The 13,963-nt window shown below is 39.7% G+C and overlaps 1 protein-coding gene across 7 annotated transcripts in view; it reads right to left on the reverse strand.

The window, feature by feature from the left end:
- Positions 1–13,963, reverse strand: part of DCLK1 (doublecortin like kinase 1) — a 247,369-nt gene that overhangs the window by 115,894 nt on the left and 117,512 nt on the right. For all 7 annotated transcript variants that reach the window (XM_054187925.1, XM_054187926.1, XM_054187928.1 and 4 more), the window contains exon 3: positions 9,141–9,240. In XM_054187925.1, the coding sequence (XP_054043900.1) occupies positions 9,141–9,240 (100 nt within the window). The remainder of the gene's footprint in view (positions 1–9,140; positions 9,241–13,963) is intronic.

The following is a 13,963-nucleotide window of genomic DNA, read 5'->3' on the forward strand; positions in this document are numbered from 1 at the left end:
GCGGTCCTCCACAGAGTGATTTTTAAAAAATCAATCCCATTTTATTTATGTAGGTTTTTCCTTATTATTGAATGTTTATGCATGAATGTAGTAATTCTATTTTTAATGACAATTTCAAGCAATTTATTTGATCCCAAGGTTAGGCTCCCTGGTGTGTATTCCCCATGGATCCCAAATTCATTTTTTTAAGCAGAAAACAATATATCCTATCTTGCGGACCTGCGGTACAGCAACTGCTATGCAAAAATCAGTCTATTGCATTTTCTTGTCACCTATCCTGTAGACATTAATGTGTGCTTGCAAAACAGAAAGAGCATGTAAAGTTAAAGACGGAAATAATTTTACAGAGTTTCATCAAATTTGTTCTCCTGCAGGATTTTTTTCTTCCTAAACATGGTGTCTTCATCAGAAACTGCCTCGCTCTGTAAGTTGTCTTCCCATTTTTGCTAGACATTATTAACAGTTCTAAATAGCTGTGAAAAATTTCTCTTTCCTATTCCAGAGTGACAGAAAAAAATAAGCCATTTAAGTTTGTCTTCTAAACACCCTCCACTCTATTAGGAATAATTAGCAATCTTCCAAACACGTTCCTTGACCCCGGTCCTTCAGTAAAAAGAATGAGATCTCAGGTTAGCTTCTCTCTTGTTTCAATAAATTTTAAGTCCCTTGAAGATTTTCTTCCAAATGAAAAAAACGAGTGTTACAATTCCTCTAGAACAAAATTTAAAAAAAAGCTTTGACTGAAGAATAAAAGAATCCAAATCAGAGCTCCATGACCTACCACCTACGGGTGTTCAATTCCATGGCAACATGAGACTTCCTAATGATTACTCAGCCTTAGATTACTTTTTGCATAATATTAGCATCCAGTCTTCCTGCTGGGAGCTGTGCTATGAAAAAAGTATACTGGAAGGTGACTGTTCACTGAAGCAACCTGAACCGTCAGGTAACATGTTTCAGTTTGTCAATGGGAAATTTCTGTGGGTTGCATTTTGAAAATAACAGCACTGAACCGCTATTGCAGCACATATTGTGAGCAATCAGCTTTGCAGCGCAAACACAGCCGTTATACAGAGGTCTCCTACTGGCGGTATTTGCAGGACGGTAAAACCCCTGATGTATTTGTGTCTGTATACACAGCATCTCACTAAATATGTATGAGTATATAAATATGAACACCTATCACTGATGTACTCAGTTTCTGAATTTACCCCTTTGAAATATTATCCAGGTTGTTTTTTGTTTTCTCTCATCTGCTGTACTGCGCTTTGTGTTTGATTTTTTTTAAAAAGAGGCCTTGAATGAATATTAAAGATGAATACATTTTCCTCATATGCCTTCAGAAAGTTTCTGCTTTCTAAAAGCTAATGAACTCTGGATTTTTAATAATTATACTCTTTTCAAAAGATCTTGCCGGTATAAGAGAATCTGTGGATGGACAGCTCTGGCATTAAAAAAGCGTGCACACACTTACTCAAGACATGACAAAACTCCAGGTATAGGGCCTGTATCTCGTATGAGAAGTAGAAAATGACATCAGTCAATTTAACAAGTTAGTCCAATTTTATTGACGATGAGTAGAGTCTAATCTCAATACAAAATCTCTCTGATACAATCATACTACTCAACAAACAGGCAGGTCTCCAGGGCACATCCTAATACAGTTCAGCAGACGGCACAGTTTGTTCAGGTTCTCAAACCGAATACTAAAGCACTGACGCCACAGGAACTACTCATCTCAAAGCTGTCTCATATAAACTCATAATAATGAGAAAATTGGACCATGTTGCACATCCAAAGAATCTCCTTCAATAGGACTACAGGGTACATCTTTTCAGAAATAGATCAGATTCCAACAGTTTCTAGCATTGGAAAGGATCTGCAAACTGTGAAAAATACAAATATACTTGCCAAGATCACCAACACTGTACACTCCATTTCACCAAGCTAATTAACAAGATGAGAACAAAGATAAACATATGGTAAAGGTGATGTTAAACACCTTTACGCTTGTCGCCAAAATATTTAACAGACTCAGTGGAGGGGGTTATAATGTACAGCTACTATCTGCGGCTTCCTTCATCACTGGAACCGGAAAAGTAAAAAATAAAGTCTCTCCTAAGGAGCACTCAAAGGAAGCTGATATTTTGGAAGTCACTATCTTCTGAGGATACAGACTGAACGTACAAGCTCAAAACTCAACCTGTCGTCTAGAATGGAGTATTATACAAACTGTGGACTAGGCTTAAAGGTTGTAAAATAAAGCAACTTCCACAAAAGAAGAGATATGAGACAGTCAAATAAAGGACTCAAGTGCCAATGTCTACTCTGTTATGTCTACCAAATTTCTGTGTTACTTCCCCAGAACTGAAAGTTCGTTTATAAAACTGGTCATAAAAATTGGAATTGCACTCTTTGCTTTTGGATATACAACTGAGATGTTCATAGTTCGGGAAACTAGCTTAAAATGTGTTGTAAGAAAAATCTTTTCTCCTCAGCCAATCTGATTAATCTAAACGTTCCCCCAGCAAGATTCAGTTCAAGAAATTACAACACAATAATAAAATGAAAGAGCAAGAATATCCAACTATACAAAACCGATAAGCATATCCTGTCTACTCTGTTATTAACTACATATTAACACTACCTGTTATGAGCAAAACCTCCTGTACGTTAAAATAATAATACTGGTGATGTTTAATAATTTTTCTTTTATTTAAAAAAGCTGAAATTTTATGTTATAAATTCCCAATAAAAATGCAATTTAATTAATATGCACATATTATTGAGAAATGCTTGATATTTTTAGACCCAAAGTTTTAGTATTTTCATATCCAAAATCAACTTCACCATAGAAAAATATTGAAGGAATATGAACACTCAAAACTCCTTATGCAAATGAAGTGGGAATTTCCACCAGTTCTAATTTATTGGATGGTGTTCCATTCATGCTATTTTTAACAGACATCAGAGAAAGCAAACACTGCCGAAAACATATTGAAGAACATTTGGTTCAATGAGTAGAGTGAATTAGCATCGGCTGTAGCCTTACTGTTTGGCTACTTTCAATGAGAGACTGTGTTGTAAGTTTTAAGTGATCACGATTTTTCCTGGTTATACATACAGGCAACTTTTTCATAGCAATATTGATGAAAAGTGATTAACTATGCCAATATACATGCATGCATGGTGAGGAGGTGGGGAAAGGGAAAGACAGAGGGACTACAGCATAAATCTGCACTGGAAAGCACATACGTAAACTTCTTGAAAGCTCTCATGTCCTTATTCATGTCTATAAATCTGCCAGATGGGAGGAGCAAAGATTTATGATTTAAGTGGCCAAACTCACTGCTAGAGATGCTTAGGCAGAAAGGCAAGAAGCAATGTCTCAAATAAGTAGACCTGTGAGACAGAGTAGAGAATAGTCAAAGCAAATAGGTTGCAGACAACAGAGAAAGAAATAGGCTTACGTAGTCAAGAACATACCTATAAAACCCCCAAATATTAAAAGAGAAATCCTGCGCAGAAAAAACCTGAAGTTCTGTGAGTGCATTTTTCATGTGAACAGCTGATTCGACTCAAGCGTTACTACAGGTTTTATTTAATGAACGCCACATGATACTATATTAACAGCCACCTGATGATCATGAGAACAGCCTGTCCCTAGGATCTTAACTGCAGATCAACATTCTCCTTTTAAGAGTTTAACACAACAGAAACAAGCAAGTGGCTCGCACGCTACCACACGGTCCAGTACTGCCACGTAGCCAGAGCCAAGCCTGGAGCACGGGCCCGGAGAGGGAGGTACTGGATGCAGGAGGTCTCAGCGATGGGATATTCCCGTCAGTTTGGGGAAAGCTGGGAAACTGTCACACTGCTGAATAAAAGAGGGACCCCGTTTAACATCCTCACTGTGAGGAAAGGAAGGAGGACAAGCAGCGGCATGCCGAGTGGGAGGGAGCTGAGAGTACTGTGCAAGCGCCCAAGGCACGATGAGAGGGTGGAGGTGAAACCGGAGGTCTTGGAGTGGGAAAATAAAGGGGGCATTGGATGCAAATCCACAGGAAAACAGCTTCTTTTCTTCTGCCCTTTCTGAACCATTAGTCTAAATGGTACACACAGCCAGAGGACTGGCCCCTCCTGCCTTCATTTGTTTCTGCCTCGTACACAGAATATCTGTCTCCAAGGCCCAGCAGTTGTTGACATTTGAAAATATCACACTGCACTGGAACACTTTATATTTATGCCTCTGTTGAAAGCAAAGTTATATCTCAAAGTCCCCAGAACCCACCGTCACTTTCCAATTGCCAAAGCACGAGGTTTTGACGAGGGCAGAGTAAGTCAGCCAGCATGCTCTCCGCTCCTAAGTCCAGCCAAAAGCTGCTTAACACATCAGTTTCTGTCCTATAAATCAGGGTAGACGAGGACTATAACCGATTTCCCCTTCCTCCCTCTTTTAGGAAGGACGGAGTAATTGAGGTTACAGAAACCTGACAGTTATTAACAGGGATAAACGTGATACTCCTGACCTTAACTGCAGTCACTGACTCAGACGCGTGTGTATGCCTCCATGCGCACACGCACGTGTGCGGACGCCGCAGGACTCAGATTTTCCTGGCAAGTTGTCTGCTGCTTGGCAAGATGAAGCAGTAACACTGCTGGCACAGAGATGCTGAGCTGAGGACTAACATAGGCCAACAAAGTCAAAGTGAAATTAGGTTTCAAAGATTCCAGGCTTAATTTTCCCCTAGAAGAGAGTCATTCTCGTCATTGTTTCCATAACAGTAATATATGCTCTTGACAAGCTATCTGCAGTTGTTTTCACATCCAGACATTCTATGTTGGTTACACTCTGCTTGGAGGAAGACCCTGGCTTTGGTCAACCGAGATTGCAGCCTTTTTACATGATGGGTCTCAGTATGTGATGAGGTCTCTCATACGTAGGATTGTGCTACTCTGAAGCTTCCAAAGCACTCAGCCAACATTAACTGAACATAAAAAAAAAATAATTTAATTCTAAAAAAAATTAAGTCTGATACTGCCAGCCTTAAAAACTCTCATACTTTAGAGTGTGAAGAAAGAAATATCCGTATAAGCCAAGGAGATGTTCTCATTTAGGGCCAATCCCATGGGTTATTTACATTGCCAAATGTTATTCAGGTGCCTAAATAATAGCTGATTGCAAATATTTTTGTGAACATGGCCCTTAAACCCTAACCTCTGACAACAAGAAGCTAAGGGCTATAGAGAACCATCCACTGATTTCTTCTCTTCTTTGAAAACTGAACCACCATCGGTTAAAGAAAACCTGGGATTTCTGGGAAAGTGTCCAGAACTGCAAGCTAACAATGCCTGAAGCAGCCACTGCCATATTCTACGCTGAGGAATTTTTCTTCTTACAAGCTGATTGATGTAATGTGTGCTTCATTAATATAAAGTTCCTGAGCTTACATTTCCCACAAAAACTTTCTATGAAAACAGCATCGCCACTGATGCTTGACAAACAAGGAGTATTTACTTCTTAATTTTATGGTCATTCCCATGCATCTTCATGTCCCAGCTGCAGTTCTCTTGACGGAAGTGTGTGTGGCTATCATACCTATCGATTAGGTGAGATATGGAGATGATTGCTAGGGGTTTTGATGGGGGTGGTGCCTATTGATTCTGTATTTCATGCGATAAACTGTGTTTAATATGAAAACCATCTGTACATCAAGGAAGACAGAAGAAACTACAATGTACAGTGCCGACTGCTTGTTTTTCTCTTTGCTGGATCCCTAATTAACTGACTTTTCTTAACTGATTGCCAAGAGGATATGCAATGTCTCTTCCTGAAAGACATAAAACAGAAAAGGGAGATGATACAAAGAAGGAACGCACGCCCTCCTTCAAGGAGTCAAAACAAAGAAAGGCTGAAGGAATTGTTCAGCCTAAAGATGAGAAAATTAATGAGGCTCATGGAAGTCCACAGATTTTTCCAAAGAAAAAGGAATCATCTGTTTCCCACGTTCACAGTAGATCAGAAAAGTAGTAATAGCTTCATTTATAGCAAAGGAATCTGGGGTAAGGTAGCTGAAAAACAGTGAGGAAGAGCTCACCACTGGCACAGAACATCTCCAGAGGTTACAGATTCCTCTTCATCAGAAGCGTTAAAGGGGCATGTTAGACAAATATGTCAGAAATTAAATGGGGAAAGTTAATCGCAGACTTAGACAGGGACTTCTAGACTGGTTTTCCTAAATTTCTGATTCTCTGACTTCTAGAAGGTGTTATCCTGTGCTAGGAGCAAGCCATGGGAGCAGGATAAAGAAAAGTGACTAGAAATAATGCAGACTGATGCGTCTTTAGTCTTTTCCTTTCTGATGGGGTGGAATGAATCTCATCCTAAAATTTTTTCAGCAACTTTAGAGAAATACAATGTAGATAAGAACAGCTAAATCAGGCATATAGATCCCTTTACAAAAGCATCCAGACATTTCTAGAGCATAGTTCACATGAACTGTTCTAAACATCCACCTTCAACTGAGTCAACCAAACATCTACCATCTGTCAATAGGTCTAAGTTTTATTTACTGTGAAAGAAACCTACTGGGACTGGCTCAGTTGCAGGTACCCACTCTCTTGATATCTAGTGTTAGCTTAAAATGAATCCCAGTACAGGTCATTGGTTTTCCAATCCCAGAAACTTTGTCTCTCGCTCACTTCTAGTATCAGGAGCTCTGAACCCAGACCACAGAGCAAGGGCATTCTTCCTCCCTGATAAGTAATTCCCAAAAGACCAGAGCTTTGGGCTTTTTTGGGCTAATTTTGGGAATTAGAGTATTTATTCTCTCTACTTTTCTTTCCCACCTTCAAATTTTGCTTTTCTTTAACACTTAAGGTGTTGCAGCTTAAGGAGTATCCTCATCATCTGGCTGAAACTGGGAAACACTGGAGGGATTTAGTGACAGATACCAGCACCGTGTTGCTTCAAGCTGCTTTTCCGGGAAGGAGAGACAGGCTTTCCAAGCCTTGCACAGCTGGACAGAACTTACTAATAATTTTAACGTTCTTAGATTAACTATGAGGAACACACAGAGTGACCACACAAACTTCATTTGCCAAGCAAAATATGCTAAAAGCTCAGTTGTTTTTTAATTCTCTCTCCAAATCTTGCATCTACCTCAGAGAAGGCTGACTAGATCCATATCAGGTGGCACATCAGCTATCAATGGCAAGCAACCTAAACAAGTTTTCTGATACCAAGCGTCCCCAAAAATAGAGATGTACACTTTGCAAAGGAATGAGAGACATAGTCTGGAGTCTGATTTTCTGCTCTTTCTTCACTCCTGTAGTCTAAACAGCCGATGTTCACTGCTTTTCTACTAAGTAAAGATTCAAACACCACAACAAATTGCTCAAGGTGCATTTTCAACCTAGATTTTAAGCATTTTTTTTTTCAGCTCAGCATAATATGGTTTTAAGCACCAATGTTCCACAGAAAGATAGTGCTTACTCAAAGAGATGATGCTATGTCAGATAAATAAAGACTAAGCAGAGTCAGGCTATGCCTGTACTTTTACCCAAGACATCCAAAAAAGAGCTATGTACTTCAAAAAGGGATTTAGAAAAATCCATTGTCAGCACTTCTCCCTGAGTCAGCTCTGCAAAAACTGCCACAGGATTCACTGTGAGGAGACACCGGGCAGATGCCAGTGTCATCTTTCAGATAAGAGACACAAGTGAATCCAGACTATGCAGTCAGCTACCTGGATCTCCTCTCATTAAAGGCAAGGACGGCCGCGCTGGCCACATTGCCACCTGGGAAATTCCCCTGCTGCCCAAATACATCCCCCTTACCTTTCTAACTCATTTCCTAAAGACGGCTGAAGTTACTTTTCCACAGTTAGTACATTTTGCCTTAGAGGCAACTACAGCAATTTCATTATTGCAAAGAGCAAATCTGGTGTGCTATTTGATTTTTATTTCCATATTATAAGGTTCTCTAGAAGAAGGCGAAATGTGTGCTTGCTTCTGTCTGTGTCTCATACAAAATGTCATTCCCTTGCCCAGCTGCAAAAATACCATCCTTCAGGTCACAACGTAAGGTCTGCGCAAGCTGGCTGCGTCTGCTCCTGCACAAGCTAACGGAGCATTTGTCTGGATCCAGGTAAACCAAGGAGCCTTCCAGTTCCACAGGTTACTCAGGGAAATACAATTGCACCATCTTTCAATTTGAATGTATATTTGCATCAAAACCAGTTATGAAGTGGTGAAGTTAAACAAGCACGCATGTGATGACTATGAAGTAGTTACTACTGTAACAAATTCTTTTCTGACTGATTTTTCAGTCAGCTGTTCTTTGAGGCCTTTGACGTTTCAAAAAAAGCTGAGAGAAGTTGATACCACTGGATTACAGACGTACCCTGGACTGAGAGAGAGTGCAGGGGAAGATAACCTTTGCTGGGTCTTGCTCTACACAAAACCAACCTCAATTTAAGTGGCAGCTCTTTCTTCCTTTTTTTTTTTTTTTTCCAAATGCACAAAGCTTACAGTGGTTTTTTTTCTTACTACTGTGGTTCCCAAGATAGGAATATTCTTTGTCACAATAAAGGTATTAGCAAATCAAACATGTATTCCCCTTAGTGGATTACGTACATTGATCACATTATTGTATTAGTCAGTCTTTGAGAGAGAACTCCCTGACTTTTCTCAGATGATTCTGTTTACATTTGCTGATTATATTTATCTTCCATACAAAACTGTATCTATCTTCCTATATCATACTACCTGTGAAGTATTATCTAAATCTCAATTATAAGAGCTGCGAGGTTGAAAGACTGTGATAAAGAAGTAGAATAAATTCAAAGAGAAAATAAAGACAAAAGAAAGACCTTGAAAACTAGGTGTTCCACCAAACACAGTACTATTTCCTATGGTATATGAAATTCAGGCTGATGTACAGTTTTACGCTGCACAGGCAGATATTTCACTCTTTGCAGTTTTAATGTTGCTTTCAGTTACCTTCAGAATTTAAAGACCAAAAATATTTATCCTCTTTCTGAAATCAATTTAGGTGATACAGTTTTGGCTTTATTAGCATGATATGGAAATCTGCTCTCAACTCTGGTTGTAAATATTTTTAAAATACATCTTCTTACCACTTTCATCCAGCAAGAAATCATCCTGGTAACGGAACTTTTCTGGTCCACATGCAATAAAAATGTCATCATCGCCAAAGAAATCCTGAAGGCACATCACCTGCAAGCAAAAAGGAAAGGAAGGCATTGTATGAAATACCTCATCATCAGAATTGTAAGAACAATAAATCCCTCCTTGTCTCCATCTGCATGAAAACTCTTCACTTTTAATGGAATCAACAGGGCTCCATCTCCAGATAAATTTCAAAGCTGCGCTCTGACCATCTGTTACAAGTGAGAAACACTTTTATGGACACTGCAGGAAGAGAGAGATAAGACAAAAAGCCATAACTGTCACATTTATTACATGATGCATCAATGGGGTATGAGGTAAATGCCTTTTGTTTACGCACAAGGTACCATTCAGTGGTTAGTGGGTAATTAATTTGCTTTTGACACCACATTTCTATCCTTTGACTGGCATGAAACAAGGTTACAGCTTTGTATGCAGAATTAAATGTAGTTATTTCAGCAAAATCTCCTGTACAGGGAATGAAACGCATATGGGTGAACTGAGTCTCCATCACCCACCCTTCATCTTCACCGGCAGAGTCTATGTGCACTCTCTTTGAAGGCACCAAGCTGAACACTCAGGTGAGCTGGGAATGATTCTTCTAGAACTGAGTAAAAGAATAATCCCCTTCTAGTCACAAATATGAACAGTCAGGATTACGTTGGTGTAGTTTTTTGTCCATCCATGAGATTTCCTTACAACAGCTTTTAGTTCACAAGGCACTACTTAACAGCTTAATGTTTACTCTTATATGATTATTTTTACTAACATTCTTAAAGAAAAATCAGTAACTTTCCAAAAACCTGATTTCAGATTTACTAATCCAGTTTTAACAAATTTTAAAAACAAATTAAGTATCAGACTACCTTTAAAAAACAAAAGACACTCAGTAAACAATATTCTAAGCTCTTTCTGCTTCTCCTTTACCAGAAGATTTTAAAAGGCTATGTTTGCTTATTTTTTATATAATTTTTTGTAAATAAATAGTGCACTAATGTTTGAAGAGGATAATTTCACAAATAGAGTTTCAAGTCAACAGTGTACAGACAGGAAAGTAACACATAAAGAATTTCTAAAAATCGCCAAAATACTTGAGAACAGTCCAGCTGAACCAGACCCTCATAAAAAGCGGGGGGAGGGAGGGGGAAAGAGGGCATTTCAAGCCTACAAAAACACAAGTGAAAGAATTAGCTAATGAGATTAGACAGACTTTGGCATAAAAACAAGCACCCCCCAACCTGCAGTGACTGCTGTCTAGGGGTTATAAAATTCATATCATGCTTCCCGGAAACAGGCCTGAAGGCTTTGGCATCTACAACAGTTATAAGCCTCTATGCTAGAAAAACCTTAAGGAAGAAAAATAGTGGCACATGTCGTGACTTGCTTGCAGAGTCAGATCCGTCATTAAAACTATTTTAAAAGTAGAAGAGTAGCACGTGAAAAAAGAGGAAATCGAGAGAAGAAGAACTAGATGAAATAAATATCCAAAAAAGAGACAAAGGTAATCCCCAAATTATCCTTTCCTTAGGCAAGACACATAATTTTAAATTCAGGTCCACCACAGCCCTGTTCCTATCACCATTGTCATCTTAACACCACACAGTACCTGAACACCAACATTAAAAATGTAAATATTTGATGGAGCTTTTTACCACGTTCCTACTCAGTTTATGTTCTATTAGTGTATCAGCCTCAGCAACCTTTATATAAACTCATTTACTTCCCATCTTTTCTTTTTTCTGTCCACAAGACATATCCTGCCTATCTTCCCACCCCATACTCCCACCAAGCTTCAAACATCCCTTCAGTCAAGTTCCTCTGAAATTGCCACCTCTCCCACAGGATGAACAAAACTATTCATTTGCTGAATGACATTAAAAATCCTGTGATTTCCTGTTTGCCTCCCAAGTTTGCTACACTTCTGGGGAGTGATAACCTTTACATTTGTGTTTATACTAAGTAGAGTATTACAACTGAAGAAATAATACTTGACCTTAGGCACAAAGTCGAGCTATTGTGACAACAAGCATGAATGAAAATTAAAATCATACTTGAATCAAGAAATCCTATGGATTTTATAAAACTCAAAAATGCTGGGCTCTGCCCAGTTAACAGGGTTTCATTCCAGCCTAAACAAGACATTAAAGTGGAGGTAGCAACACCTAACCAGGCTCAGCTATGCCAATATTTAAAGCATTTCAGGTTCAATCATTACAATTTATATGCAAATAAGAAATAAAATAAGATTAGCACAATAGAAAAATAATTTGTACTTAGATACCCTTGTTTTTTAATAAACTTTACACTTACAATTTAAAGTGTTCTTATGCTTGCCTCTTTTCTCCATGGTCTCAGTTCCCTACGCTGTAGGTAAAACTACATACACTTATTACAGTTTTTCTAGCCTCCTGAGATCTCATTACTTCGGGAATTATAATTCTAGCTCCTGGAAAGCTCATAGCAAGAGCGTAAGTCCCCTCCAAACCCATCCTGCTCCTGAATAATATGTTTTCAGGTTTCCAGTATCTTTTTATATTATTTATTGGAAGCCTTGAGATGTCCTTCACTGTCTGCTTTCTCCATCCTTTCCGTCTCAGCATCCCTGGCCCGCTCCGCTCCCCAGCTCACACTCCTCAGAGCTTACACTTGAAGGGTCCTTCCAGAAGGAATCTAACAAATACACAGCACCCCCTTCCAGACTTTTTCAGAGAGAAATCTGCAAGCACTTTCTATTCACACTCAGTCATCAACTAAGCAAAAGGACCTGCTTTGTATTACCCATTTACACTTCTGGAGAACACAGCTCCTCAAAAGTTATGGTTTTGAAGATCAAGGATTTGTATCACCCGTATTGGCCTGCGCCAGTACTTAAGAGGCCAGTGTGCTCTGTTGCATGGGATCAGTTTTAAAATTAGTCAGTTTTTTAAAAGATGAATTACAAAAGCCTCCCCAAACATTTTTGTTGTTACCAATTCATCTTCTTCTTTTTCAAAAATATGTTTTTATCTTCTATATTCTACCAGGATGCTTCTCACAGTGGGGAAAATAAAGTCTACGCAGGAGCAGTCAAACGTAGACCTTAAATATAAAGAAATTCTTCTACCACGCACTTGATATACTGTGACACTTGTAAACAAAAAACATTCTGGGAAACAGGTGATATTTAAAGGTAATGGTGTCTCTCTTACACTCTGTAGGGGAATGAATAAATAACAGTAACATTACCAGAGACCACGGAGTCTTAGGCATTACAATCCTTTGCATCGGTGGTGAGAAAGGCGATGAGCACCAGCAAAGAAAGTCAATCACTAGTACAGGCTTCGGGCAATACCACATCACATAAAAAAGACCTGCTGACCTGTACATACCCAATGCAAAACAGAGGAGAGGCAGAAGAATTTGTCATGCCCAAACTCACCTGAGCAAGTCGTACAGGCTGAAGCCTGGATCCTCCTCAAATCCTTGTCCTAGTAAACAACTTAAGAATCTCACATGCCCTTCCAGTGGGAAATGCAGGCATCTGCCTAGGAAGAACCCCAGATTATTTCCTATCTCAGACGCTGGTCCTGCGTTTTCGCTGAAGCCCAGAGGGGACACGGGGACTCAGCCGGACCAGGCACCCACAGCTGCCGGGGGAGCACGAAGCAGATCAGCTGAACTGCCCCAGGAGCAGAACAGGGAGCAGAACAGCAAACTTGGCTTCCAGCCCAGGATGAGGACTGGCTTTGCACCGTAGCACAGACACTACAGGCACCTTTTGGAGGACAGATGACCCCAGAGTAAGAACAGCAGCTTATAGGGCCATTACTTGGTTTTATTCTCTCATTAGAAATGAGAAAGAGCCATCAGCGGTGGTGTGGAGGAGACACAAAGGAAGGGAGAGAGGGAAGGGGGAACAGAGGGAAAAAGAGAGGGAAAGGTAGAGGGGAAGAGACGGAGAGGGAGAAGGGGGGGGGAGGGGAAGGAGGGAGGAATGGACAGAGGGACTGAATCAATCCCTTCTCTAAAAGCATGAAATCAAAGCTATAGATGAAATAACCTCTTATAATTGCTGTATTCTGGCTATAGTGAGGTCAGGGACCTTTTTGAATTAATGTTTTAAAACAAACACACACAAAAAGTACCCCAGAACAAAGTCTTTGTATACGTCAGTCACAGCAAATCATATACTTTCCTATTGCTTTAAAGTTGACCACATATCAAGTTAATACCGACTCCGGAATTTTTAAATAAAAAAGAATCAGAAACTCAAGTTTTCCTCTGCATTCAGGAATAGCTCACAGCACCAGCACAGTATTCCACCACCACCGTGATTACTAACCCTTACATTTTTGTTACAATTTTCATAATGCTAGGTTCTTGGACAGAAAAGGAGGAGGGAAATGTTCTGTTTGTTTGTCTTCTTTTAGCAACAACAACTTAATTAGACTCAAAGCTGAAAGCTATTTTGGATGAGCAACGAGAATACCTCAAGCTGGGGTGCCCTCAGGCACCATGGCTGCTGGAGAGCTGGAAAGAAAAGTGAGGACGAAGAAATGAGGTGGTAAAGCAAAAAAGATGCAGAAGGAAAACTCAAACGATAAGTGGGTATAGGACTTTGCTGAAAAGAAAAAGAGAAAGGAATGATGGCAAATGGAAAACATGAGGTGTAAAGGAAGGAGGAAATGTGGGCTACAAAGCAGGAGCATGCACGGAGGGCAAGAGAGGGGTAATTGAGGCTGGTGTGGAAAGAGCAGCCCAAAGGAGGGGACAGGCAGAGAGTCGGTGGCAA

This window comes from Rissa tridactyla, chromosome 1 (genome assembly GCF_028500815.1).
Source record: "Rissa tridactyla isolate bRisTri1 chromosome 1, bRisTri1.patW.cur.20221130, whole genome shotgun sequence".
Taxonomy (NCBI): Eukaryota; Metazoa; Chordata; class Aves; order Charadriiformes; family Laridae; genus Rissa; species Rissa tridactyla.